Below are 25,994 nucleotides of genomic sequence, written 5' to 3'. Positions count from 1 at the left end.
CACATAAAAATTTTTTTTTTGGAAAGCACTGACGGTAGTTGCCAATGTAAGCGAATAGCCCAGAATGAGCAAGCGAATTAATATTTTCTTTGCTGAGCCTGACTGTCGACCATCCACGAAAACGACTGGAACTGGCAAAGAAAGCTATTCACTTTTTGCAACCATTGTGGATGCTTGAGATGTGCGGCATTTTTGTTCCTGCTGAGGGTATTCAGAATAGCACATAGATTCCTACAAAAATTGCTAGAGGAAGCTCTGGCACCAGCATCTACTGAAGCAGCAATAAATGTCGGTTCACTTGGCATGAGAGGAATGATCTGTAGTACATGAAGTTAAACTTTATCCTTCTGGCTTCAGACGACTTCTTTGTGACTTTGTGAGTTGATCACATGCAGCAAAATTATAGACGCTGTCCGAATCCGCACACCGGCGACGGCTCCCTTTGAGCAAGAGGAATGGCTCTCGAAGGCTGCAAGAACTGGAAGCATTTGCAAAGCCAGGAACATGCCACAGTCGTCATGCTTTAGGCATCGCCTGTTGCGTTATAAATGCAGCAGTCAACAGTGATTATGCTTGCACAGAGACTTATTGCCTTCGTGCATTTGAAAAGCTTAGACAGGTAAAGCACAATAAATGTCGCAAGAAATGTCTCAAGCCACAAGCACTAACATTAAACAATCTGTGTACTATCCACCATTAATGTGTTAGCTGAATGAGTGTAACCGCAGTGTCGTAGTTTCCTGTAGTAATTTTTACCGCGAACTGTGGTCACTAGAAGTTGTTGTCGATGGCACAAGGTGCAGATAACAAATAAAGAAAAGCACCATTTAGCCCAAACTTTCAGAATACAATGTGACCTTGTTGATACATTCCTTGCTGTTGCATTTTCCCAGCTGCTACATCACATTTTCATGGTTCTGAACCTGAAGCCCATTGACTGCTATGTATTATATTTCCATCTGATACGTTGCCATTCTGCAATGTTCCCGCGTCATGCGCTGTATTTGAATGCAGCGGTCACATAAAATTTAGTGGTGCAAAGGCAAATTTGCTATTCTACGTTGTTACCGAGGCGATGAACGTATACGGCGAGCCTCACCCATGGTCCCACCTGTAGCCCCATCCTTAAATGCTGGAAGCACGCGATCATCAGTCCCAATAAGCATGTCTAGGTGCGATTGCGGTGTTTGTCGGTTACCTGAAGCCTGCTTTGCCGCAGTACAGTGGTGTTATGCACAGAAGCACATTAAAGGGACACTAATGAGAAAAATTATTTTTTCTGTATCAGTAAACTGGTCTTCTGCAATATCAGAAACACCACTCTTGCCACAGTAAGATGCTTGGTAAGCCACAAAAAGTGCAATCACAAAAGACGGGTGGCAACACCTCCCTGAAGCATCCGCACCATCTCGCTATGACATCAAGGATTTTGACAGCATCTTGTAAGGCCCAGTTAATTCTTTTAGTGGTAAAGACATACCGTAAAATTCCGAGCAAGTGCCCCCCCCCCCCCCTCAAGCAAGTTGAAATTACCGGCAAAATGTGTGAGGGGCGCTATCCGGGAATGGCACCAAAATTCGAGATGGCGACGACAAAATATTCCCGAAAAAAAAAAAAATGCAGTGGGCATGGATTTAAAATTTCGTTTAACATGAACTTTATAAAGCCAAAGATTTGTTCGCGTTGTTCATCGCTCTCAAAACAAGTCGAGCTCAGCTGCAGTGCATAGCTGCCGACGGTGGGCGTTGAACTGCGGCTTGGCCGTTCTTACATTGCAGGTGCCGGTGCCACAGATATCAGCATGTTTTCTTCTTCGTGTGATATTATTGCAAGGAGAGGGTAAAGCGGTGACAACGGTAACAAAACATTGCCACTTGGGAGCATCGGCGGTTCGTTCCGAAGCGCCGTTTCCTACAGGTTCGAAGTAAGCCAGAAAATGTCTAGCGACGATATCGCTGGCAAGCGGTCAGCGGCGGTGAGCATAGCCGCGACCACTCCTCTGTCACCGAGTGCCCATGTCGCTGTGCCGCAGCGAAATCCTCTGTAATGTGTGACAGGCAGATCTCGCCTTTTGCCAGCTAGACTGCTGTCGGATGGCAGTCGCAAACTCCAAACAGCGTGTGGCCAGTTGCCATTTCACTAACAGAGACGTAACAGAGACGCACCTTTAAAAGAAAGAAGAAAAATCCGGTAAAAAAAAAAAGCCATGGAAACTTCTTTTTGTGAACTGGGTGCGGTGCAATAAGGGCACTGAGCAAAGGACAAAGAGGGGGGGGGGGGTTGCTTGCTCGGAATTCTGCGGTAGTGTTTTAAAGGAGCCCAAAATTGAACACGGCAAATTTCTGGAACTTCTGCTGAGGCAGTGCGGTCTAAATACACAAAAAAAAGTACATCACAGTGGTGTACTGGCATTGAGCATTTGGTGTGAAATCAAAAAACTAAAATCTTTACTTCCATTTTCTCTTCTAATAATCAACCTATTATTTCGAAATTCGCGACATCAGAGTTTTCAAGCAATGCTTTATCCGTCTAAGTGATTTAGTGTTTTGCTTTAGTGACCCTTTAAAAGTGCAAAGGGGCCACTGTCACGGAACATAGTATGTATCGCTTAATTGCGTATGCGTAATCTCCGGTCATAGTATGAGCACTGAGGTGTCTAATAGATGTACTGGCAGTCATTCAAAGCTGTTTCTGACATTGCTGTGGTGGTTTGGGGCCTTCCTCACTGTTAGGTTTTCCTGGCTGTTACGTTTCTCTTGTGCCGTCCCTTGTAAAGTTTATCAACGAGGTACTGCTGTACTTAGCTGTGGAGCCAAAACTTGGAGGGTAACAAAGAAACTTGAGAAGTAGCTGAGGACCTTGCAATGAGTGGTGGAACAAAAAACAAAAGCTGTAATGTTAAGACAGGAAATAGCCAGTGAGTCACTGATTGTAGGCAAGATTGAAAGGGAAAAAGTAGTTGACCAGCTCGCATGGTGTGTAGAACAGATACTCGACGGCCTATTAGTGACAAGAAATGGGTGGAAGAGAAGTTAAATGCAGTTGAAGGCAGCAAAGGATTATATAAGGTGATAAGATTTAAAATTTTTTATAGACTTGGGTTGTTGTTGGCCGACACAAGACAGCGGTAATTGGCGATTGCTGGAATAGGTTCCGAAGTGGACGTGAACGATCTCGCCTTGTAGTGATGGTAACGAACTAGACAGTGCCATAACTGTGTCTTAAACCTAACTATTTATTGGGCAGACTTGTGCTTAGAAAAATAAGTAACTCTGAAAGCGCTATGATAGCGCCAAGCACAGTTGTCGGTCGTTGAACCCTGATTTCGTGGGTTGTCTCTGCTATTTACACACGTATCACTGTACGTTCCAGACTAGTCAATGGTGCTCGCACACATTGAAGAATCGGCAACACTGTTTGCATCATGTGCGCAATCAGATTAGACAGGATTTTTTCGTTATGGAATCAATGATGACATTCAAGAATTTTGAATACAGCATGCTTGTTCTATGCTGAGTGACAAATCATTTAACAGCGACATTCCAGTGGAAAACAGTCACCTTCGGATATCAAAACAGTGTATGCCTGATTATAAAACGATGGTATGATCATGATGGACGCTGCCCTCACAAAGGCCTCACAAAGGCAGTTGGAAACTTTGGTATTTGGTATTTATTTATATCGCACAAAAAAATGTACAAAGATTGTGCAAATTGTGATGAAGGTGGGAAAAAAAGCTGCACGCTCAGCCGCTTGACTGGCCCCAGCTCCCCATTCACTCAGCAACAGACAGCACAGTTTAGTACATAATTATGATGAAACAGCCAGTCGGAAAAAAATTATATGTGAGATGATACCATTGTATACCATGAGCATTCTGCAATTTTCTTTAAAGGCATTGCATGGTTGCTTTGATGTCTTTTCCCGGTTTGTGCACACCGCACTAAATCTCAGCTGTCGTCCTCGAGACATAAGGAGTTCCTGAAAAAACAGAACCCCCTTTTCATCACCTCTGCAGTGGAACCTTTTCCGGCTGCCGGAGCTGGAGTGCTTCCAGGCCATCCTGAACCGGTTGCACCGGCAGGAGTTGGAGGAGGTGGTCATGAGTTATGAGGTAAAGCGCCTGGCCATATCCAAGGAGTTCGAGCGGCGCCATGCGCTAGAGCTGGCCAAGGGTCGCAAGGCCTCCACCAAGGTACATGGGCTTCCTTTTCCCAATGGGCATTGCATGACCCGTTCGGAGGACATGGATGCACGCACGGTTGATGAGGAAAACAAGTTGATCAAAAGTGTGATCACGAACCAGATTAGAACACAGTATTTCGGTAACCGCACAGTAGCCTTGTTTCTAATGCACAGAACTAGTGTTGTGTTCACTGTGAACAAGGTTCCAGCATCAAGCGCGCTGCGCTAGTACGGGGGAAGAGAAAATTTCCATCTTTGTCATGTCATCGCCATCATCACATGGTCATCATGCGGTCATCGACATGCCACTGTTGTCACGTCGTCATTGTCTTGCTGTTATCAAGTTATTGTCATCGCACAGTCATCATCATGCAATCATCATCTTTATGCCATCGTCGTCATGTCCATCATCATGCTGCTATCAACATGCTTCATTTTGTCATCATATACACACTTGCATCATGCTCAACTTACTCGGACACATTTCTCTGTTGCAACCCCGAATGAGGCCAGATACCTAGCAACACACGAAATGATCTGCACAATTGTTTTCTTGTTTGTCGTTTTCAAACCTTTGACTGCAATCAGCCCAGGCCACGCAAGCTATTCTCAAACCCACAACTTCTTTAAGCTGTGTGGCAGTTGAACATGCACATGAAAGCATGTCATAAGAAGCACATGCTTTCATACGTGCCAACTCTCCTGAATTTACCTTTAAATTGACAAATTTGGGCCTTTTTTACGATTTTCCGAATGTTGTGCCAAGTTTGTATTTGGTTTGTTCTCTTGTCGATCTCCGAACCCTCTGTTAAATGTCTTCTGATGGTGAAAGAACACTACAAGGGTGCCTGCTTCAAGAAAGCTTATACAGAGAAATTCCCGAGGCAAGCGAAATCGGCAACAGTAAGGTAGCTGCAACCTAATCACTGAGATCTAGAATGCATTGTGTTGCTTGTCAAGTCTGTTGTTCCCAGTTAGCTGCAGCTGATGTGCTGTGTCTGGAGCTAAATCATCTATAATAAATTGCATACATATGCCACAGAAGGTAACTGCTCAGAGCAAGATTATCTTTAAATACGTGCTATCCCCTCCCTTCTTCTGTGCTGTCGTATCCACGTGATCTTTCGTTAATTTGAATGTTCACAGGTTGGCAGATATGTGCTTTAGTTATCCGTGTTTGAGCTTGCGTGCATTACGCGGGACTTAGCAACTTAGTCTTTTTTTTTCTTCACGCAAACAGAAATTTGTATGCAAAAGAAAAGGTGAGGCGTGCAGACAGGACGCAAGAGTAGAGAAGAGTAGAGAACATGAACACGGCATTCGTGTTCACTTCTCTACTCGTGTGTCCTGTCTGCACGCCTCACCTCTTTTTTGCATAATGAATCCTTACCAACTAGCTCAGCTTTCTGTCATTCTAAGCAGAATTTTGTGACACTTGCCAATGGTTGCGTTCGTCCCTTCCTTCGTTCAATCTTTCTCTCTAGTTATGACTGCTCCGTGGAGAGAGAGAGAGAGAGAGGGAGAGAGGAAAACCTTGGGTGCGGCACCACCACCTCCTAGTCACAAGAACGTCTGCGTGCCGCAAATGTCATTGTGCCCTACCCACTGCTTCAGCTTTGTCCTTGATAGTATGCAGCTTTGGGGGCCGCGCTGGTCGTGCGTCCTCAACGCTGCCTCTTCTTTGTTAATGGCTGCGCGGTGAAAAAGTGTTTTCTTTCTCTTGGAATGCCGAGCGTGTGTTGTGCGTGCTGGGTTTTGTTGTTGCTGCCGGTGTCGCCCGACTTGCGGGCTTGATCAAGCAAACGGGACAGTTCTGCATGTCCGTAAACTTATTACCATTTGCGGAGTACCAGGGTATCGGAGATGTAGACGTGAGCAGATTTGTTCGTGGCCCCATCTATTTTTTTTTTCAAAAGCAAATGGCTTTATTTAACCTTTTTGTCTGTTTTCGTGATGGCTAGAGGCTGCTGGTGGTTGGACTTTCACTGCCAGTACAAAGGCGTCGGTGCAAGGGGCACATACTCTCGTGCTAATGAGTTGCGGTAGCGCGGCTTGGTAATACGCTATACCTCATTGAGACACGTGTGTGGTCTACCTATATCACTACAAATGTGCTGGTTAACGACTATTATTAGTGAAATTACGCATGAAAAAACAAATGCTGCCTAAACATCCTCACTGCAGCATTTGTACGCCTTCAAGCACATCATTTCATTAATAAAGTGAACAGCTCTCTAGAAGTGTTCAGCTCTTCACTTAAATGGACAATCGTCGTAGATACTTTCTGCAGTATTTTTTTTTTTCCAAGCTGCATGTCCTGCAGCATAGATGTTTGTGTAAACAAAAGCGTGGAGGCTCTTCTCATGTTTAAATTGCAGTATTGGCCTAGCAGACTTACATTCTATGAGCTAACACCTATAACTCCCAGCTTGATCTACTTATCGCTCTACGGATTGGGCTACAAACCTTAGCAAGATGAAACTCGGAGCTATTATTCTAGTGACCACCCATATTTTACCTAGCCACTGACGTAAAGCATTGGCTGCAGCGTAATCGTTAAATTGAATATGCCTTAAGAGTTGTATAAGTAGGCATTTCATTGGGATCTCTACAGGGTGTTTCATGTAACTTGAACCGAGGATTTAACAAAGGTGGTTAGCCGCAGCTGAATAAAACCAACAGCATGTGGCTTTTATTTTCCTTCAGCAAGAGCGCTCGTTTAAGACAAAAACTTTGCCAGCACATCATTGGACAGTGTGTCGCAAGACGCCGCTGCCAGCGTCGTTACTGCTGTCCACGTCTCTGGTAACCCGGTATTCCATGAAGGGACAAGCTAGAACTCTTAATACCTTTGCCACACAGGCAAGAAGAAATTGCATTAACTGCTCAATGCCTTGTTTAATGCCATTCGTGCAGTACACATGCTTAATGCCGTGAAAGCCTAAAGTCCCTTGCAGTGGGTCATCGAACGGTTGAATGCATGTTTTCTCCCAATGTTGGCATATATAACTGCACGCCATTGCTTCAACGTTTAATGCGATTGAAAATGCACTTGTAGTAACAACTTCAGGTGCAATGGCATTAACTTGGGTTTTAGAAAATGGCATTAACCTTGCCCGTGTGGTGCAGGTGTAATGTCTTTGGATGAATAGCTTGTGCCGAGTAATGACAACCGCGGCTGTTTCCCTTTAAATGCGTTTGAATGTGGTGGATGTGTTTTGATGTACTCGCTGCAATGTTGGTTGCTGGATTGCATTCTGCGTCGGTAATCCCAGAGTTTAGCGAAAGGAAAGAAACAGAATGTTTGCAGTTTTCTCAGTATTATTGCTTTCATCTACCGCAAGCACCAGATGACAGAGCACTTTATGGTAAACGCTCTGGGACAGCAGTGTTGCGATGGTTCTCAGTGCTTGTCTTTTCATAAGAAAAGCGTATCTAAAACTCTGGATCATGCTGTTAGGTTACTGAGAAAGTTGATCCAGCTGCTATATATATGCTGGAAGGTTTTGAAGCTTGTGCATTGTTTGTTTGGAAGCTTGCGTGTTGTTTGTTTGTTTTTTGACAGAATGCTATGCAAGAGCTCTGTGAATGGCTGTTTTGTGGGATGCATAGCGCATATTTAAAAAAAATGTCTACATCATGAAAAAAAAAAACTTGTAATTGTCAAGGGATACTATGGGTCGTAAAAAAAGCTAAGGATTTAGACAGTGATTCCTCTCAGTCAATAAACCCAATCCTTTGCAATTGCAGCAAGAACAGGGGAGTGACAACAGAGTCGTGAAAAAATAGCTTTCCTACTGAATCAAGGAAATGGACAGCTTGATCTGGTCACCTGACTTTGAAACTGCCGAGTCTGACGGAGAGGGTAGGAACACGCAAGATCCAAGTTTCAGTCTAGCTTGGGTTCACGCATTCTGTTCATTGTAATTACAACCTGCTGCAAGAAATTGTTGCAGATGATTTATGACTTACATATTAAAGGAGCACTGACATGCACTTTAGAAGTTCTAGAATTTCTACCGCATGCAAGTGCACATAAAATGATGACGCTTGACAAGTACAGTTGAACATTGTTATAAAGAAGTCATAGCACACATGAAAATACCTTTGTTATATCTAATATTCATTATAAGCATATATTTGTTACATGTTAATGTTTGTAAGAAAGATTCTAAATTGACTTGTATCCATTCGTTACATCTTAGTTCTTTATAAAATTTAGGTTTGACCGTGCGAAGGTACAGTAACATAAAGTAATTTGATACTCAAGTTGGTCGCAAATCACTGAACTTGTCGCCGTAGACATTGTTTTCACAACATCATGACACTGACCAAAATTTTCTTACATCATGTAATAGTAAGGCTAGGTGCGATGACGTTGCTCGTTAAGGTAAACAAGAGTGCTGAACACACTACTTGTAGCTACACTCGCGTGTAGTGCCACATAGATTGCAGAAGCGGCAACCCAGTGTATAACGACTTCGTGACGCATCCACCTAGCAGGTACAGAAGCTGGTTCATAGAGGCAAGTACATATTACGGTCAATTATATAGGGTGCGCTCACTTGCCAGAATTTTTTCTAGAGCTTTAGAGGGTGCGCGCCTTGAGTTAATGCAAAAAAGAAAGAAAATGTCAGTACTCCTTTAACTTGCAGTTTTGGAAGCCACTCATTTTGCCAAGAAATGAGGCTGTTTTGGATGATTGAGAAAGTTCACTGTGTGAAGATGAAAAAAAAAAAGGAGTAATATGAAAGCGTTTAACTTAGTAGACAACAAGAATTTTTGCTATAGAATGAACTGTATTCGGTCGAGCATACAGCTTCCGTAGGTGCAAAATGTTTTTGATAGCGTCGGGACTATTGGAGACCCCCGGGTGTTTTATACATGGAATGGTTTGGGAGCAAGATTATCGGGTTACTCATGCTTCCCACGTTAAAGGTGTGTGTAGTTGTCTGTGTGCAATGTGATTAATTAGCGTGCATTCAAGAAAGAAAGCGTTGTGCATTTGAGAAACAATAATCGTGGTTAAAAAACCTACTGAAAGACCAGTGTCAATAGGAGTATTGTTAGTTGTTATATATGCAGCATTACTTTTGTGTTTCTTTCTATTGGTATTTTGTCACAGCAAAATAGTTTGAAGAGCAGTGCTGATTTTTTTTTTTCTTTTTTGCAAAGATTGTGCTAATAATTTCAAATTTCAGTGGAATCTACTGAATATTCTTCTCTACCCACTAGAACAATCTGACTAAAGATGAACTACAGTTAGAAGTAAGGGGTGAAGTATTATATTAGAGCGACACGTTTAAGCCTTGCAAAGATTAAGTACAGAGTGCCACAAAGCACATCTGAGACAACAGTATGTTGACCACAAAATGCTCATGGAATATTTATCAAAAAACAGAGTTCAATCTTTTGCAAAGTTGAATATGCCTTAAGAGTTGTATAAGTAGGCATTTCATTGGGATGTCTACAGGGTGTTTCATGTAACTTGAACCGAGGATTTAACAAAGGTGGTTAGCTGCAGCTGAATAAAACCAACAGCATGTGGCTTGCCGTCATGTGGCACTCCTTAGAGTATCTTTTATATCCCACTTAATTAGTTAACTAAGATCAATTATGCAAGATATTTAATATTCACTTTAGGGCAAAGTGCATTTAATTACGTTGTAGAGGGGATTCAGAAATGACTGATTTTGTGGCGACGTACACCCGTGAGCAAAAGTATATGGACCAGGGATTGTGAGATAAAACAGATTTTCTCCTTTGCCTGTGAGTGTAACTTGAAATTAAAGACTGCAGTTCAAACTTGGCATTGCGGATGTCCTCGTCAGTATCTGTTTGTGCCTGTTAATTACCAAGAAATTCTGCTTTTCCGGTGATCCTGTGGTCCGTATACTTGTGCTCACGGGTGTACATGCTGCGTGGTGACATTTTTCAGCGTTTAAAGAAATCCCACAAAATATGAAATAAAACCACATGACTGTGCCATGCGCAATCGCATTGCAGCGGTCTCAACAACACTGCGTGTGAACGAACCATGCGTGTAAACCATGGCGAAGTGAGTGGCTACGGCTCTAGGCATCGGCTTCACAGTGCGTCAGAATCTTGGGCGGGGGCATACGGAAAGGAAGCACCGTCATCCTTGATAAGCGATGGGCTCGACACATGATTGAGAGCTCTGTAATGTAATAGCGCACGAGCACAGTCACATGGTTTTATTTCATATTTCACAGGCTTTCTTTAAATGCCCCTGAACATCTATCGTTTCTGAACCCCCTCTACAACGCAACGAAACGCACTTAGCACTAAAGTGAATATTAAAAAAATTGCGTAGTTGACCTTGGTTAATTAACTAATTAAGTGGAATATAATAACACTCTAAAGAGTGCCACATTGCGACAAACCATATGTTGTTGGTTTCAGTCAGCTGCGGTTAACCACTTTTTAAATATCCTTGGTTCAAGTTACGTGAAACACCCTGTGTATACTCTGCAAATAAGCATAGTATTTTCCTTATTTTATTTATTATTATTTTTTTTTTCTTGGAAGGGCTCCTTCTAAAATGGCATTCTGAATGCACTGCACTCGCGGACAGCTTTCTGAGACAATGAAGGAAAATCTACGGAGGCGATGTGCACATGCGTGACAGCACTTCTAAAAATAGCCACACAGTTTCAATTCAGTTCGCTTAACCGTGTAATCTCCAATGTATCGTATGTGTTACACTGTTTGGTTGCTCAAAATTCCAATTTAAAGGGGTCCTGAACCACCCCTCAGGCTTGGTGAAAATAAACCGGTCTGCAGATAGCAAACACTGCTGTGAACATCTCAGCCGAATTTCACAGTCATGAACGGAGCACAAGGTCAACTTTTTCTCAAACACACACTTTTCAACAGAAGCGTGCTTTTCTGGACGCTTTATTTCGTCATATAGCAGATTCCCATACGCAGCTGCTATTGGCGAATAGCTGTTATCAATCGAGAAGGGCATTTGGATCAGTGCAATTCTTTCTGCTGTTACTGTGTATATTTGCTGAGGCAGTTAATAAACAGGCTGAAGTAAGGTAAAATCTCCATTCGAATTTTGATAATTATGTTCTTCCGGAAGAAACCAAATCTCTTCTGCTCATGCTCGGCCATGGACACCCGCGTAGGAACTAAACTTTGGCCGCCCTGCTTATCGGTGTCATAGCCATCAGGTCTCTCTAATTTCGACTTGTTTTGAACACTCAACTACTCGAACCATGCGAAACTTAAGGGCAGAGCACACGCATGCTTTCCAGTGCACTCTCACTTCTGGCCATTCCTAGTTAGACGCCTTGGCAGGCTTGCTTTGCATTGACCTGTTGATAGCGCTTCAAAATGTGCGAGTTGGACGTGGCTACTATCTGTTGGTGGTCAAGCTACTGCAGAACAAAGCTGGTGCACACCACATAGCACAGCCAGACAGAAGCATGTGAGCGCGAGTGCGCACTCAAGCTGTGCGGTGCACAAAGCAAATGCTGCACATACGCAGTTGCATGTAGCTGTGGTGTGCTATGTAGTATGGTCTACTATGGTCTGCTATGTAGCGTAGATAACTGCACATACGCATTTGCATACGCAATTGCATGTAGCTGTGGTCTGCTATGTAGCATGGTTTGCTATGGTCTGCTATGTAGCTGTGGTCTGCTATGTAGCGTAGATAACTGCACATATGCATTTGCATACGCAATTGCACGTAGCTGTGGTCTGCTATGTAGCATGGTTTGCTATGGTCTGCTATGTAGCGTAGATAACTGCACATACGCATTTGCATACGCAATTGCTTGTAGCTGTGGTCTGCTGTGTAGCATGGTTTGCTATGGTCTGCTATGTAGCTGTGGTCTGCTATGTAGCATAGATAACTGCACATATGCATTTGCATACGCAGTTGCATGTAGCTGTGGTCTGCTATGTAGCATTTGCATATGCAGTTGCATGTAGCTGTGGTCTGCTATGTAGCATGGTCTGCTACGTAGCTGTGGTCTGCTATGTAGCGTAGATAACTGCACATACGCATTTGCAGTTGCATGTAGCTGTGATCTGCTGTGTAGCGTAGATACCGTGACAGCCGCAGGGTGCAACGACGAGTCTGCTGGCAAAGCACACTGTGTCTAGCCGAGGACAGCCGCATTTGGCATGCCATAGGTGCAGAAAACGGAAACAGTGGCAGCTACGTGAACATTCAAAGTCAAACTTGAACTGCCCGCCACGGTGTCATTCAGAAGGTAGCCATTGTGGGCACACCCTGCTCCGCTGTAACCTTCGTAGTGCAAGGAAAAGAAAAAGAGGGGAAGGCACACAAAGAGGATCATAGGTGACCTTTCATTGCCAATAACTCTACATCGACTGGGCACATTGAAGTATTTTTTGCAGCAAAGTATTTCTGAAAAAGTATTTTTAACTTCCAATGTATTTGTCAACTTCGATAAAAAGTGGTTCAGGGCCTCTTTTGAGTATAGAAAACATATAGGTAGCCCATATTTGCATAGTTGCATGTTTCATACGTTTAAGAGGGTTTACAATTTGAACAGTTTAGCAAACCAATTACTAGTAAATAATTAATGTACTAATCAAGTTTGAACTCAAAAAACATTTGACAGTTTGTTGTATAAATGTACTCTTCGTGGCCAGAAATAAAAACTAGCAAGTTTTAAATTTTTTTTGGTGTAGAATTGTGACCAACAGTTTAATTTGAGCTAGTTTATGCTGGGGAATAAAGAACATAAACATGTTATTTCAGAACTTGCACTAAAATAAGACATAAAACACACAATCATCATCATCAGCCCATTTTTATGTCTACTGGGAGGATGAATCAGAATGCCTCTCCCAACGATCTCCAATTACCTTTGTTTTGCACTAACCGATTCCAGCTTGTGCTTAAAGTACACTACTGAGTGATGGTAAATTCAAAACTGTTGCAAGTAGAAAGGTATGCTGATTTAGTATGGCAGGAAGTGTAGCCAAACTTCCGAACTTCTTGGCATAACAAAACGCGCTCAAGCACCGTTCCTGTAGTTTTGCCTTCGTGGCTATGGGAAGTTGTCCACAAGTGTAGAGTAAATTTGCCAGTCATGAAAGGCAAATTTTCTAGCTAGGTAATCCTGAAGTCTGCTATGTCTAACTGCAAATATACTGAAATTGGGCACTTATTTGCGTGTTCTTTTTGGGAGTTGTATGAGTAAAATATTGCTTGTGGCCATCTCCATTCCCTAACGTTCCCTAGAAATATCTTGGTTTATCCCTTTCAGCCACAAATATGACTAAGCGGTCTTAAGGCCACTAAATTGACATGATTTTCTGTAGCTATGGCACAACCTTTGCAAAAAAAAACATTTGGATCCTTTAGCATGGTTTGTCACATCGAGCCAGTCATTACAACTGCAAAGCATAATTGATTCCAGGCATTGAGCTTTTGTATATATTGTTATATCAAGAACTGAAACATTTGTTGCAGGTGGATGCACTGGTTAATGCCAAGTTTAGGGTCTTGTGATTCAAGAAAGTCTACTAATTAACTGCAGTGAAACAGGGTGACATGTTAACATCTTATCAAACCTGGTACATAGTGCACATTTTAAGATACCATAGTTTTGCATTACTTTCCTTGTGAAACTGACTTACATTGTTTTTCACTGACTTGCAGCATTGTTTTAGCAAAGGATTGCGTTTATATTCAGTGCTGTGTCGAAGCTTTTCTTTTTTTCTTGTCTTCACTGCTTGAACATACAAAAGTACATTGTCGCCACACGTAGGCACTGTGACTGAGAGTTGCTGCCATGCAAGTGTCTCGTTAACCTGGCACAACTGTGCTTTTGTATGAGATGCCCTTGTGTGTTTATCTTTTGACTGTATTGTGGCCGAGATGTACGTTGGTTTTCGATGGAGATGGAGTGCGTCCCTTACCTGTAGTCATTGAGCGCAGGATTGGTTGACTTGACCAGTACCCGGGAAGGTTGAAGAAACATGTCGGTATTCCTGGTACTGAAATGCTTATAAAAACGAAATGAAAACCAATGTGGGACATGGGCATCTGCAAGTTGTCCACCTCTTTGTAGTATTCTGTTCAGTTCTACACTCTGTTTAGTACAAGGCAGGTAACACTACAGAGGCAAGTAGAGAGGCGTCTCTAACTGCTGGCGTCTGTGACCAAGAAATCATGGCCACTTGTGAAAAAGAGGACATAGGTTTGCATCATGTAATTCGGTGTAACATTGTCTCATAACTTTTATGTCACAAAATACGATTCGACGCCTTCCATGTAATGGAAAGCGTCGATGGTCTGAACCTATGTACCACTTAACGAGGGGAGCGGCACGTTTCTGGAACCAGTGGCCATAGTGCACTGCTCGCACTCGCGACCAAAGTGAAGTACATTGCGTTCCAGAAGCAAAAATGTGCACAAATAATGTGTGAGTTGACATAGCCTGATGTCTCTACAAGTTGTAGTTTAATACACGAGGTAATTATCCCGTAGAAAGTATCGCAGATCAAGAACAGCACTGTGAAGCATGCCGCGTGAGACGTGTATGATTGCGCTGGTTGTGTGGCTTCTGCAGCATTGCCGGCTAGGTATGAAATGGGGTACAATTAGCTCTTCCCTTTAGCAGTGAACTGTATTGCGCCTTCCACCATGGTGTCGAGTCATTGTGAAACAGTACTATTTTCATCAAGCTCTCATTCTGCTGTGAAGTGTTCCTGCTTATACTGTGTCAATGCTGCTACCACGGTGGACAAATGGAGCTGGAAAGATTTGTGTTGCTGTATGCCAAGTGCGTGGTAAAACCTCACCATTACACTTAAAAAAGAATAATGATAACATTACAAGAAGGCAAGAAACTTGCAAAGCAAACCTTACGAATGGAATTTGATCATACCTAATGGTCTATTTCAAGTGTTCTCCAGAACGATTATAAGAAGCGAAAATGTGTCACTGAGGTCTTGCTGTATTGGGACCATTGGGGCTGTATTTTCAAGCGATTGCTTTCGAGGACGTCATTGTCATTGTGCATCAATTGGCTGATAGCATGCGGGAGTGGATACGATGAAAGAGTTTTTCGGACCTGGGCTGAGCATTATTTTCACGTCGTGAAATTCTTGAGTGTATCACCCCTTGGCGGTGGCACAGTGGCTGTAGCGTTGCACTGCCGAGCACAAGGTTGCGGGCCCAATATTTGGGTGCACTTAAAAGGAAAAAAAATGAAAAAATACTGATGTATTATGCTTAAGGTGCATCTTAAAGGACCCCCGGTGGTCAAAATGAGTCCGGAGCTCCCTGTGCTACGACGTCCTTCGTAACCCACTGGTGCAGTTTTCGGGACATTAACCTCATAATTTTTAATTCCTCAAATGCATTGACCCGATGTTCGTCGCTCGGGTGAGATGCTGCACTGGGTGTTACCTCACGCAAAGCCCAAAGTGTCCATAAAATTGATTGACAATATGGCCCCTGCTGAATGACCAGCAAGGATATGTGGCTTTAGGCTTGTTGACGCTCTCGTACAAAAAGACGATATGTCCACATTCAATGAACACGGATGAGAGAGGATACTTTAGCTAAACACCATTCTGTGTGTTGTCCCGATTGTCAGTTTTATATTTGTGCCCTGATGTGCTTGAACCAACCTGATGACTTTTGCGGTGTCAATGGCATGCTTGTTTGTTCGTGGCATCACTGCTGCTTTATTGCCCGCAAATGCTAGCGTGTCATGCAGCAAAGTTCAATTCGACCCCATTGCTGCTTCACTTAAAGCTAACTACAAAAAAATTATGCCTTTGCTAAATTGGTTGTAAATGAGTAAGTGCCGTATACATATTTTAATGAGGCGATGTTGGCAAAGGTGTGGGCCTGGTAGTTGTCTAATTTTCTTAACAGCCTTTAAATGGCACATGAGCTCATGACACCTGCATCTGATGGTTAGTGGATGTGATGCAAACATCAGATGATGGTCTCCGAGAATTTCAGCATGCTGCAGGTGGTGCCTTACCTTTGAAGTCATGCTGGGGACCTGTGGCATTTCTCAACGTTCTTGGTTCTGCATCATTTTGGGCAAGCGGTGATGGCAGTGTTTTTTCACTTTTGGAGTAAAAAGTTGACGTTTTGCAAGTTTTTGGTGACATATCTAATCGCGAACGTAAAATTTGAACTGAGGCTGTTATATATTTGCAGTACCTGAAACTAGGCGTTTTGCACTGTACAAATTTTGTGGCAGTTCACCTTTAAGTGCATTTGTTTGCAGTGGTACATATACGTTATTGAGCTAGGCCAGCATTAGCCAATGGTCTAGTTGGTTAGACATACTGGGGCAGCAGCACAGGAAGGACACAAGAGTGTGGCACAAGTATTACGTTTTTGTGTCCTTTGTCCTTCATGCACTGTAGAGCTGGACAAACTTTGTAAGTGCACACTTTATGGCGATAAGAGAGTTAGATAATAATACGCCTTTCAAAAGCAGTTCAGTGTGCTATCTCCTTGCACCTTAGCAGACATTGACGACCTCTACCACCCTAGCCCTTTTAATAAATTGGAGATTTCGATGAAGTGGCGAGCTCCAATGCATTGTGAAGCGATAACGGGAACTGAAGTGCAAGCATGGTGTACTGTAATCTATGTATTCTACAGGGATTTTCAAAGTGCAAAAGCTTTTTTCTGCAGAATGTTGAGCAACTGCTATTCCAAGTGGCGTAGCAGATTCTGATGGCTAAATAGAATGATGAGTCAAGCTGGTTTGCACAGGCTTTAGTACCAAATCCTTCTGAAAGCACTGTGATGGTAACACTAGCTTTAATGCTCTGACACAGCGCCTGCTAAGCGTTGAAATGGGTGTCTAGGTGTGTGTGTTTACGGTAGCCTACAAGGTGGAGGAAGATTCATGAAATGGGGAAATTGTGATTCACCCGACTTCAGCACGAAATTCTTGGGAAGAAAGCTTCGCAGTTGACGAAAAACTCGTCCCAACCCAGGTGTTGAACCCGCGACCAACGCCTTTCCAGGGCAGCCACTCTACAATCTGAGCTAACCAGAAGAATAGCAGATCGCAGGACAGTGGCAAATTAATTGTCAACTCTACCGTGCTGCAGTCAGGTAGATGACAATTTTCCCTTTCGAAACATTACTTGACAAGGCTGTCGTAAACATCTGGTGTTAATCCAACCTTGCCAAATATTTCTAGTAACCACTTCTTTGAAGGACTACTACACTTGAGGCTTCATTGCTGTACAGATGTGCCAGTTTCTAAGTTAATGTGTGGATCAGTAAGTTAACTTAGAACTGTGCCATACAGTCATCTAATCAAGCATATTTCCTCATTAGTCTTCTGGCAAATTTGTTACCTTAATTTATCCAAAATATAATGGTTTCCTTGGTGGATCTCACCATATCTGCATTGCTAAATACATTTTTCTCTATTTAGATTTAGGAAATGACGTTCAATTCCCTATTGAATGCCAGCTTTTTCTTTAATATTCGTGTTTCGCCCTATTAGTAAGTTATGCCGTTTGGGCACCCCCAGCTATTTCCAAACTCCCTTTAATTTAGCATGCATACCTAGTCCGTGCATACCTAGGCTGCTGAAGCATGTTTATAATGCACCTGTGCACTCAAGTTCTTGTGCCGGCAATTTCAAACGTATTTTTGTAATGTTATACTATATTGTTACATGTATTCATCAGCCATGGTATTTTCCACTGCAACCCAAGAACTGCCACCTTTTCAAATGAATGTGCCAAATAAAAAAAAAAAAAAAAGCTCAACTGCCTTGCAAAATACTGGCAAGCTGTGTAAACAGTCTTGCAAAGGGGAGCTGGAGAGGTCTTAAAGTAACTATGCTCTTGAGTTGGTTTGAATGTAGTAATACGAAATGGGCTCTAGTTATTTCACCGTCAACTGTGTGCTGGTGATAGGACGAGCATTTAATAAACATTGTCCTCTTTAAGTAGGCAGTTTGTGCATGATGATGTTGGCCATGCCAATGTTCACACCCTTCGTTGCTACAAAGGCAAACTCTCCTCCCTGATTGGTCTCTAAATCCGATGATGTCATGTGTTAAGTGGACAAAAGAGTCCTAATTTGAATTTCATATCTCTTTCAGCTTTTTAACATGTTTTTATTTCCTTGCAACACATTGTTCTGTTTGTTAGAGTGAAAGATCTAGGTTACGAGTAGAGTAAAAGTTCTTGTCAACAGTGGTCAGCTAAATTTTACTGCAGCAGGTGTTATGTAACAAGGGACAAAAGCAGGTAGCTGTAAAATGAAATGTATTTCCTTTCAGAGTAATGCATGTGATAGTGCCACGTGGGCATGTCTCCTTTCACTGAAATCGCGACTTTCCCTGTGAACTATGCATGAAAGTGCGAATGACTGTGTGCCAATGAGGCCTGTCTATGTGTGTTATGCAGTAAAGGGGACATATGCCACAACTACTGCAAATAAATACAGCCGTGTTAAAAACATGGTGTCCATCTTAATGAAAGATCCTTGAGCTATCACTGTAGTTTTTGTTGGTAGCTATTGCTGTAGTACAAACTAAAGCTATTACTTTAGTTCAGTGACTCAGCAGTTTCTGAAAAACGACTATTTTAGTTCTGAACAAGGACAGTGATAGGCGAAAGCAACTACAGCTATTGCTGTAGTCTTTAGGAGTTGAATTTTCTAAACGCTCTCTGTCTCCAACTTCTCATTTGCAAGGCTACGCCAAGTGGTCAGCTTGAACAGTTCTTTTGCCAGCTTATGCATGCTACTAGCTTACCAGTTCAATGCTGGTGCACTGGTCACAATTTGAGGTACTGCGGCAACGACAGCGGTTTGTACATTTGAGGAAGCCACAATGCGATGATGCGCACAGCTGTGCCTGTGTGTGGGTGTGTGTGTGTACACTTCTGATTATTGCTGTCATGCTACAAGATGTCTCTCTGCTTTAAGAATGCAGCTTTCAATGTTGAAGCAATAGGTTCACCTGAACCTGCACTTGTTGGCTTGTGTCAAAATAAATGTTGTACAGGAAACACTTGGCCTCATTCATGACAAGATGATGTAGCATGTATTCACAAAGACTGCAACCCTATTATGCTGTAATGCTAAGCACTGGCTGGTTCATGTTCTTCTGCCTTTATGGCTGCTTCCTTCTCTTCTCGAATCTTGGCCAGGTCCTCTTCAGTAAGGTGCTCCTTGGAAACCTTACCACGACCGAAATAGATAATCGTGCCACTGTGGGCATTCTTTTGAGCTCCTGCAAGTAACCTTGCTGTAAAAGGCAATGAGGCAAAAGTAAGAAAGTGTTAGCCACAAAATACGATCATGAAGATATCACCGCAATGCAAATGCACACAGTGGTTTGCATGGCTGTCATAAGTTGGGGAGCTTCAGCTAGCGAGCTGCTATCAAAATGCATGGGAGTGGGGAAATAGTTTCGCATGGCATCCACTGCACCGATTTTGACGAAGTTTGTTGCATTTCAAAGAAGTTAGCCTAGCGACTGTAGAAAGAAAATATTTTATTCAGATTGTGAATTTTTTACTAAAATTATTGAAAATTCAGAAAGACAAGCATCAAGTTTACACAACTCTGTAACTTGGCCATGAAAAAAAATATCAAGAGCAGATGGAATTGTGCTATACACGCTTTTGAAGTATACCACTAATTTGTGAGCAGGACTTTTGCAGAATTATTGTAAAGCATTGTAACAATTTCATGTAAGCTATAAACATGAATATCACACTTATCCACTTCAGATGCCCTAACAAGATTCAATTTGCAGAACTGTGTTATCTGCTTTTGATGCAGAGTTGTAAACTTTTCACTTCATTTGCTTCAGTTTTTTTAAGCTTGCCAGTTTTGTGCAGTTTTCATGAAACATTCTCAATGCTCTAAATGAAAATTCTGCAGAATTTAACTTTCCCTCTTATATGCAACAAATTTTATTTGAGTCATTGAAATGGTTGTCTGACGAGATAATTTCAGCATTTCACATATACTTAAATAGGGAAATAATTGCAGTTGACATTTAGGTAAAGCTTCCTATTAGAGGGACACTCAAGGAAAATTAGGCCGAGATTAGATTGAAAGATCAGGCCTCTGTAATGACAAATTTGTCAGTTGGTAGTGAGAACGCTTTTCCAAGCGAAAAAGGAATAAAAAAATCTATGTGGCGCCATCTGTTGTGGATCATGGTACCTCTCATATGATGTCGCCACTGGCCAAATCGGAGAGCGCGGCATAGAAGTCAAGTGGGGTTTGCGTCAACCCATCCATTTCGACACAGGCGGTTCAAATCAAGGAACAGCAGCGGAGTATCAGTGGTAATTTTCTACGCAATAAAGTGGTAGATTAGAATACAAAAAACAATGATATACTTCTAGACAAATAATCTGTCGATCTAGCTTGACTTAATATTTTGCTTTAGTGGCAGTGCGTGCAAATACGCCTTGCACAAAGATAAGTTATCTAATGATGTCGCATTACTTGAGCTCCTAGGCGATTTATTCCACTCTCTACTTCCTAATGAAAAGAGAGACTACTTAAAATGATCAGCATTGCAGTTACACTCCTTGAGTTTCTGGTAACAAGTTGTGTGCAGTTTATTTCTGATTTACTAGAGTATGTAGGATCTGCCTGTTATATATGTTATGCACTAGCTCATTTTCTGTTGGGCAAGACTGTAGCTTAAGTTCTCAAGTACAGCAATAGCTGAACAGCAACTGCAGCTATTGCAGTCGTTCAAAACTCTGGTAGTGTAACAACAGTATTAGCTGTACAGGAGCCACAGCTATTGTGGTAGTCAGAACTGCAACATATGGGACAGCAGCTTTTGCTATAAGGAGCTATCGCGTCAGCTGAGTCACAGCAATAGCTGAGTACAGCTATTGTGGCAGTTTTGAATAAGCACAGCGACAGCTCAAAACCTACGGCTATCGCTGAAGTTTTTCATCAGCGTTTCATTGGGTTTTGAAACGCAATTACATGAGTGATAATCATGACTGCAGAAGTTCCCCAAAATTTGGATGCAGGTTTAAGGGACAGCAGCAGTGCTTACGGTAGTCGATGGCTCCTTCTTCGGTTTTCGGCGCCCTGCGTTTGTAGATTATATAGAGCATCAACGCAAAGCCCTGCCATGCTGCAACAGCGTAAACAAAACTGAGCCGTCGCTTGACCTTCTCGTGGTCTGCATACTCCAAAGAAGGGAACACCCGCCGTATTAAACGGTAGAATCTTTTACGCAAAAGCAGCATGCTTCTTTTGTTGTCAGTTCAAGAGGCTGTTCGTCCCCTGCAAACACAAAATTTATAGCAGGGTATTATATTCAGCCATATAAGTTCTGCCATAGGCTAAGCATTGATTGATGATCAGTTGATACATTGATTGAATGAATGAATGAAGGAAATGTTTATTTCCATATTATACACAAGTAACAAACATTGTTGGACCTGTAGCCAAAGGCTACTTGAAGGTCCAATAAATAAATATAAAAGAAATCCTAGCACAGCAAAGGATAAATAGAGAGCAATAGTAATTGTATATATAAGGTTCTTTATCGTAAATTCACAAATCAACAAAAAGGAAGTCAATAGAACAAAAGGTAAGATACATCAGAGTACGAAAGAACAATGTTAGGGGGCATAATTCAAATACAGGAAAATAGTTATCTCAATTTCGTTGTGCACTACAATGTGAATATCTTTTAGATATCCCACAAAAATGTGACACAATTGTCAATTAGTATTGAACTGATTGATAAAACATGTTTTAATTACAATACATACATAATGAGCAAAACCAGAGCAATATGATATTTTAATACGTACTAAAACAACACAATTATGTGATGCTAATTACATAAAATAAGCAGCAAATATTCTAAGATATATAATTGTTTTTCCTTTCTACAGATTTGTCACGGAATTCATGATTACTCTCTTTCACAAAGAAAGAAAATATTGTTTCAGGGCATTAGGAAAGCTCGAGGAATTAACGATTCTCACTGGAAGTTTTTTCCAGGTGCTAATGCCTGTGAATTGTAGCACATGCTCTCCGTATACATTGCTACATGGTGCGAGGTTAAAATCACCTGCAGTCACATTTCTTGTACAACGTGACGACAAGTAAAATATGGGTGAGTTGAATGGGTGGTTGAATCTAACAACCCTACAAACAAACGATGAAACGCTCTGCTGACATAAGTAGTCGAATGTTAATATTTGATATTGGTGGAATAATGGGGCCGTGTGATCGTAATACTTAGAATGAGACATAATTCTAACTGCACGTTTTCGGATCTTCATAACTGGATTTAATACGGTTTTATACGCTCATCCCCATGAGCCAATGCAATACCTCAAGTGACTTTCCATGAAAGCAAAATACATTAGCCGTAAAGCTGAGGTGTCGGAAGTACTCGCAGACTAGACTTAGGCCGTGGCAACCACATGCTAATCTAGAGCAGACACTGTTTATATGATCTTCCCATTGCAGGTTTTTATCAAAAATTACTCCAAGGTATTTGTAAGAACTTGTCTGTTCCAATAAAATGTTATATGTATATTTAGATGTGCAGTATCTACTAATTTGAAGCGTGACTGAAAAACAATATATTTTGTTTTCTTTGTGTTAATTGTTAATTTGTTACCTAAAAACAAGTCTGACATTCTCTTTAACTCTAGATTTACCTTATGACTAAGTTCTGCAATATTATCCGCATTTACTATAATGCATGGATCATCTGTGTACATCAATATTTCTACAGAGTCAGTTATTTGTTGCAGGTCATTTACATACAAGGAAAAAAGAAGGGGACCTAATGGAGCCCTGTGGGTCTTCAGTAATGATATATTGTTTTGAAGCAGTTATTGATTTTCATGACCTGAGATCAATCTTTCATATAACTTGATAAGAAGTAGAAAACTTTGCTTCAAAACCCACAATGCTTTAGTTTGTCCAGTGATATGCAATGATCCACTCTATCGAATGCTTTCTTTAAATCTAAAAAGATGACAGCTACTAGTTTATTCACTTGTAAAGCTATATTTTGAGCTGTTGAGAAATGAGGTCTAAAGCCGTGTCGCCGATGGCAAAGCACATTGTACTTATCAAAGAATTTTTTCATCTGATTCAATATAATTTTTTCAAAAGCAGTATTAATTATGAGATTGGCCTATAATTTGAAGGGTCAGACGGATCACCTTCTTTACGGATTGTAATGACTTTGGCAATTTTTAGGGAATTAAGATACTTTGCTTGTGTAATAGAATGATTGAACGTGCGACACAAAACTGGGCCTAGGATATCAATATTTTCCTTAAAAGCAACCTTAAGAAATGCCATCAGGCCCTGACGCATTATTGTTAGGTGTATTTAACATGTTTGAAACATATTCCAGCATAAATGAATCCAGCAATAAACAATCCAGCAATAAATAAATTTATTGCTGGATTTGGAGCAGAAAGAGCTTCACTATTTAGTTGTGGTAGCTGAGCGGCTAGTGCTGGGCCTACAGTAGTGTAATACGTGTAGGAAGTCTTCAACAGTGTCTGCATCGGTAGAGGGAGGGTGAACACACTTTCTATACTTGTACCCGTAACCTCATTTACTATTCACCACAGTTGTTTCGAATCACCGGAAGCTTGACTGGTACATTGTGAATTAAAATGTCTCTTTCAAACTCTCATCATGGACACCGCTTTGTTGCGAAATGTCCTGTACTGACCTAAGTAGTAAGCATTACTCCTATTGTGTCGTCATCCATAGACAGATAGGCTGATTGTAAGAACTTCAAGTATATGCAGGGCTACATTCAGTTATCAAATTGCTAATCAAGCTGAATAAGTTGGAAAACTCTATGTGTACGTCATCATTGTACATTTGCTCAAAGTCGGCTTCTATGACTTTATCTCTAAGCTTCTTGTAATTTAATCTAGTTATAAGACTCTCATCATCTTTGTTCTTGAAACTTTGGCTGTTAAAATGCCCTGAAAGTAAGCAAACGGTCTGGAAGAGGTAGACTGTACACTCCACTAACAATTCCAGACTCGATATTCGTCAATGCATGATCAATTAGAGTAGCCGTAGTGCTTAGTACACATGTCGGGGGACATATTAAATTTCAGAAATTGAACAATTTAAGGAGGTAAGAATAATCATTGTGAATTACCTAGATGAAGTACATCAATATTCACGTCACCGATTACAACCTGCGTAGCTTGGTAGTTTCGTAAGCAAGATAACATTGATTCCATTTCTCCGAGAAAACTGCCAAGAGTCGCGTTGGGAGGTCGATAGACTACGCCTACAATATAACCAGTTTCTGTTTTCACGAACAGTGCTTCAATATCGCTAGATGAAAATGTAATCGCAGGCAACATAATTCTTAAATGACAGCAACAGTGAAGACAAAGCTGCTTCTTTCGGGTTGTCAATTTTCCAATGCAACATATAGGCTGTTTTAACAATGTCTCAAACAATGGTATAGACTCACGAGTATGTGTTATCTTGATAACTGTGTTTGTCCAATATAAAGTGCAACTTTGTTTTTTCACACTGTGGGTTGGTTTTATCCATCGGCACTTTGACAGCTTATGGACAAATTATTACGAGCAATCCTCCCGCTCATGTGGGGTTTTTACTCACACAAGAGCATGCAGTCGATTTCCGACCGACTTTCGACCGAAGTGTCACTAGCTCACTAATCTCTTACATATTAAACACTGCCTGTGCAAGCGCCCTTATTCATTACTGTACAATATTGTGCAACACTTCACATTACTGCACAGCACCGTACGTGAACTATACACAGCATGTGGAGGCTCCAGCACCAGTTGAACACAAACTATACTTACGGACAACTGTCTGTTGCAATGAGGGGGAAGCTACGAGCGCGTGGGTGCTGTACATGTGTTACGGCACCAAGTAGTGTGCCATCGTTTGACAGACGCTTTTGGTCGCTTGGAACAGACGCTGAATCAACGCAGCTTCACGTGCGATAGTTTCACGTTTACGCAAGCGTGGAAGGGAAAAGCCGCAAAATCGGCAAGCTTTTACATTCAGTGATGCGTTTTATCTCGTGTAACTGTTGCTAGTAGGGTGTTTATGTTTTCTCTTCCCCAGCTTAAACTAACATGGACGAAAACATGGGACTCACTTCAGAAGCGCTCTCACTTGTGCGTGCTTTGCCTCCACAGCTTTTCCTTCATTGCCACAGAAAGTTGTCCGCGAGTATAGACCACCTCACATACTCAGAGAAGCTGATCAAATGCAACACTAATCAAGTATGAGGAGGCTTCTGCATGCTTCCTGACCTGACAACCATTGCTCGGAGAGCCTAAGGAATGCAGTAAAGGATGAACTAGGTGCTTGCTGCAATGAGTAAAAACAAATGTTCCCTGCACAATAGGAAATTACCCGTTTTCACATTTTTAAATATACTACTTCCTGCATAGCATGGGCATCACCATGGCTAGTATTGGGGTGAACAAATCTTTATAACTTTTTTTTTGTGTGTGATCTGACTTACAAAAGTTTGAGACTAGGAACCAGGTGCATATTATTTTGTATACTTCAGATTTTTTTTTTTATTTGCAGTATCTATACCCAAAAAGAAAGCAAATTATAACTTTCATTCATGTTCCTTGGGGTGGTGCTTTGAAGTTTCATGCAATTCTCAAGAATTATCTGAGCGATTATTGCTGCGACACATCCATCCAAAATACCACTGATCAGGCTATAATTATGTGTATCGCAGTATAGGTTGCATAATGTGTTATAATGTGTTAAAGCATAAAGCACCTAAAGCATAATG

The 25,994-nt window shown here is 41.6% G+C and overlaps 1 protein-coding gene across 1 annotated transcript in view; it reads left to right on the top strand.

Moving 5' to 3' along the window:
• The window catches only part of sav (scaffold protein salvador), a 32,133-nt gene extending 22,400 nt beyond the window's left edge, over positions 1-9,733 (top strand). Inside the window, exons 10-11 of the mRNA XM_075699391.1 lie at positions 4,019-4,195; positions 6,147-9,733. Of these exons, the coding sequence (XP_075555506.1) occupies positions 4,019-4,195; positions 6,147-6,218 (249 nt within the window). The 3' untranslated portion in view covers positions 6,219-9,733. The remainder of the gene's footprint in view (positions 1-4,018; positions 4,196-6,146) is intronic.
• The last annotated feature ends 16,261 nt before the right edge of the window (positions 9,734-25,994 follow it).

The sequence above is a fragment of the Dermacentor variabilis genome, chromosome 7, assembly GCF_050947875.1.
Source record: "Dermacentor variabilis isolate Ectoservices chromosome 7, ASM5094787v1, whole genome shotgun sequence".
Taxonomy (NCBI): domain Eukaryota; kingdom Metazoa; phylum Arthropoda; class Arachnida; order Ixodida; family Ixodidae; genus Dermacentor; species Dermacentor variabilis.
Note: the sequence above shows the minus strand (reverse complement) of the source record. Positions and strands in the feature narration are given on the sequence as shown.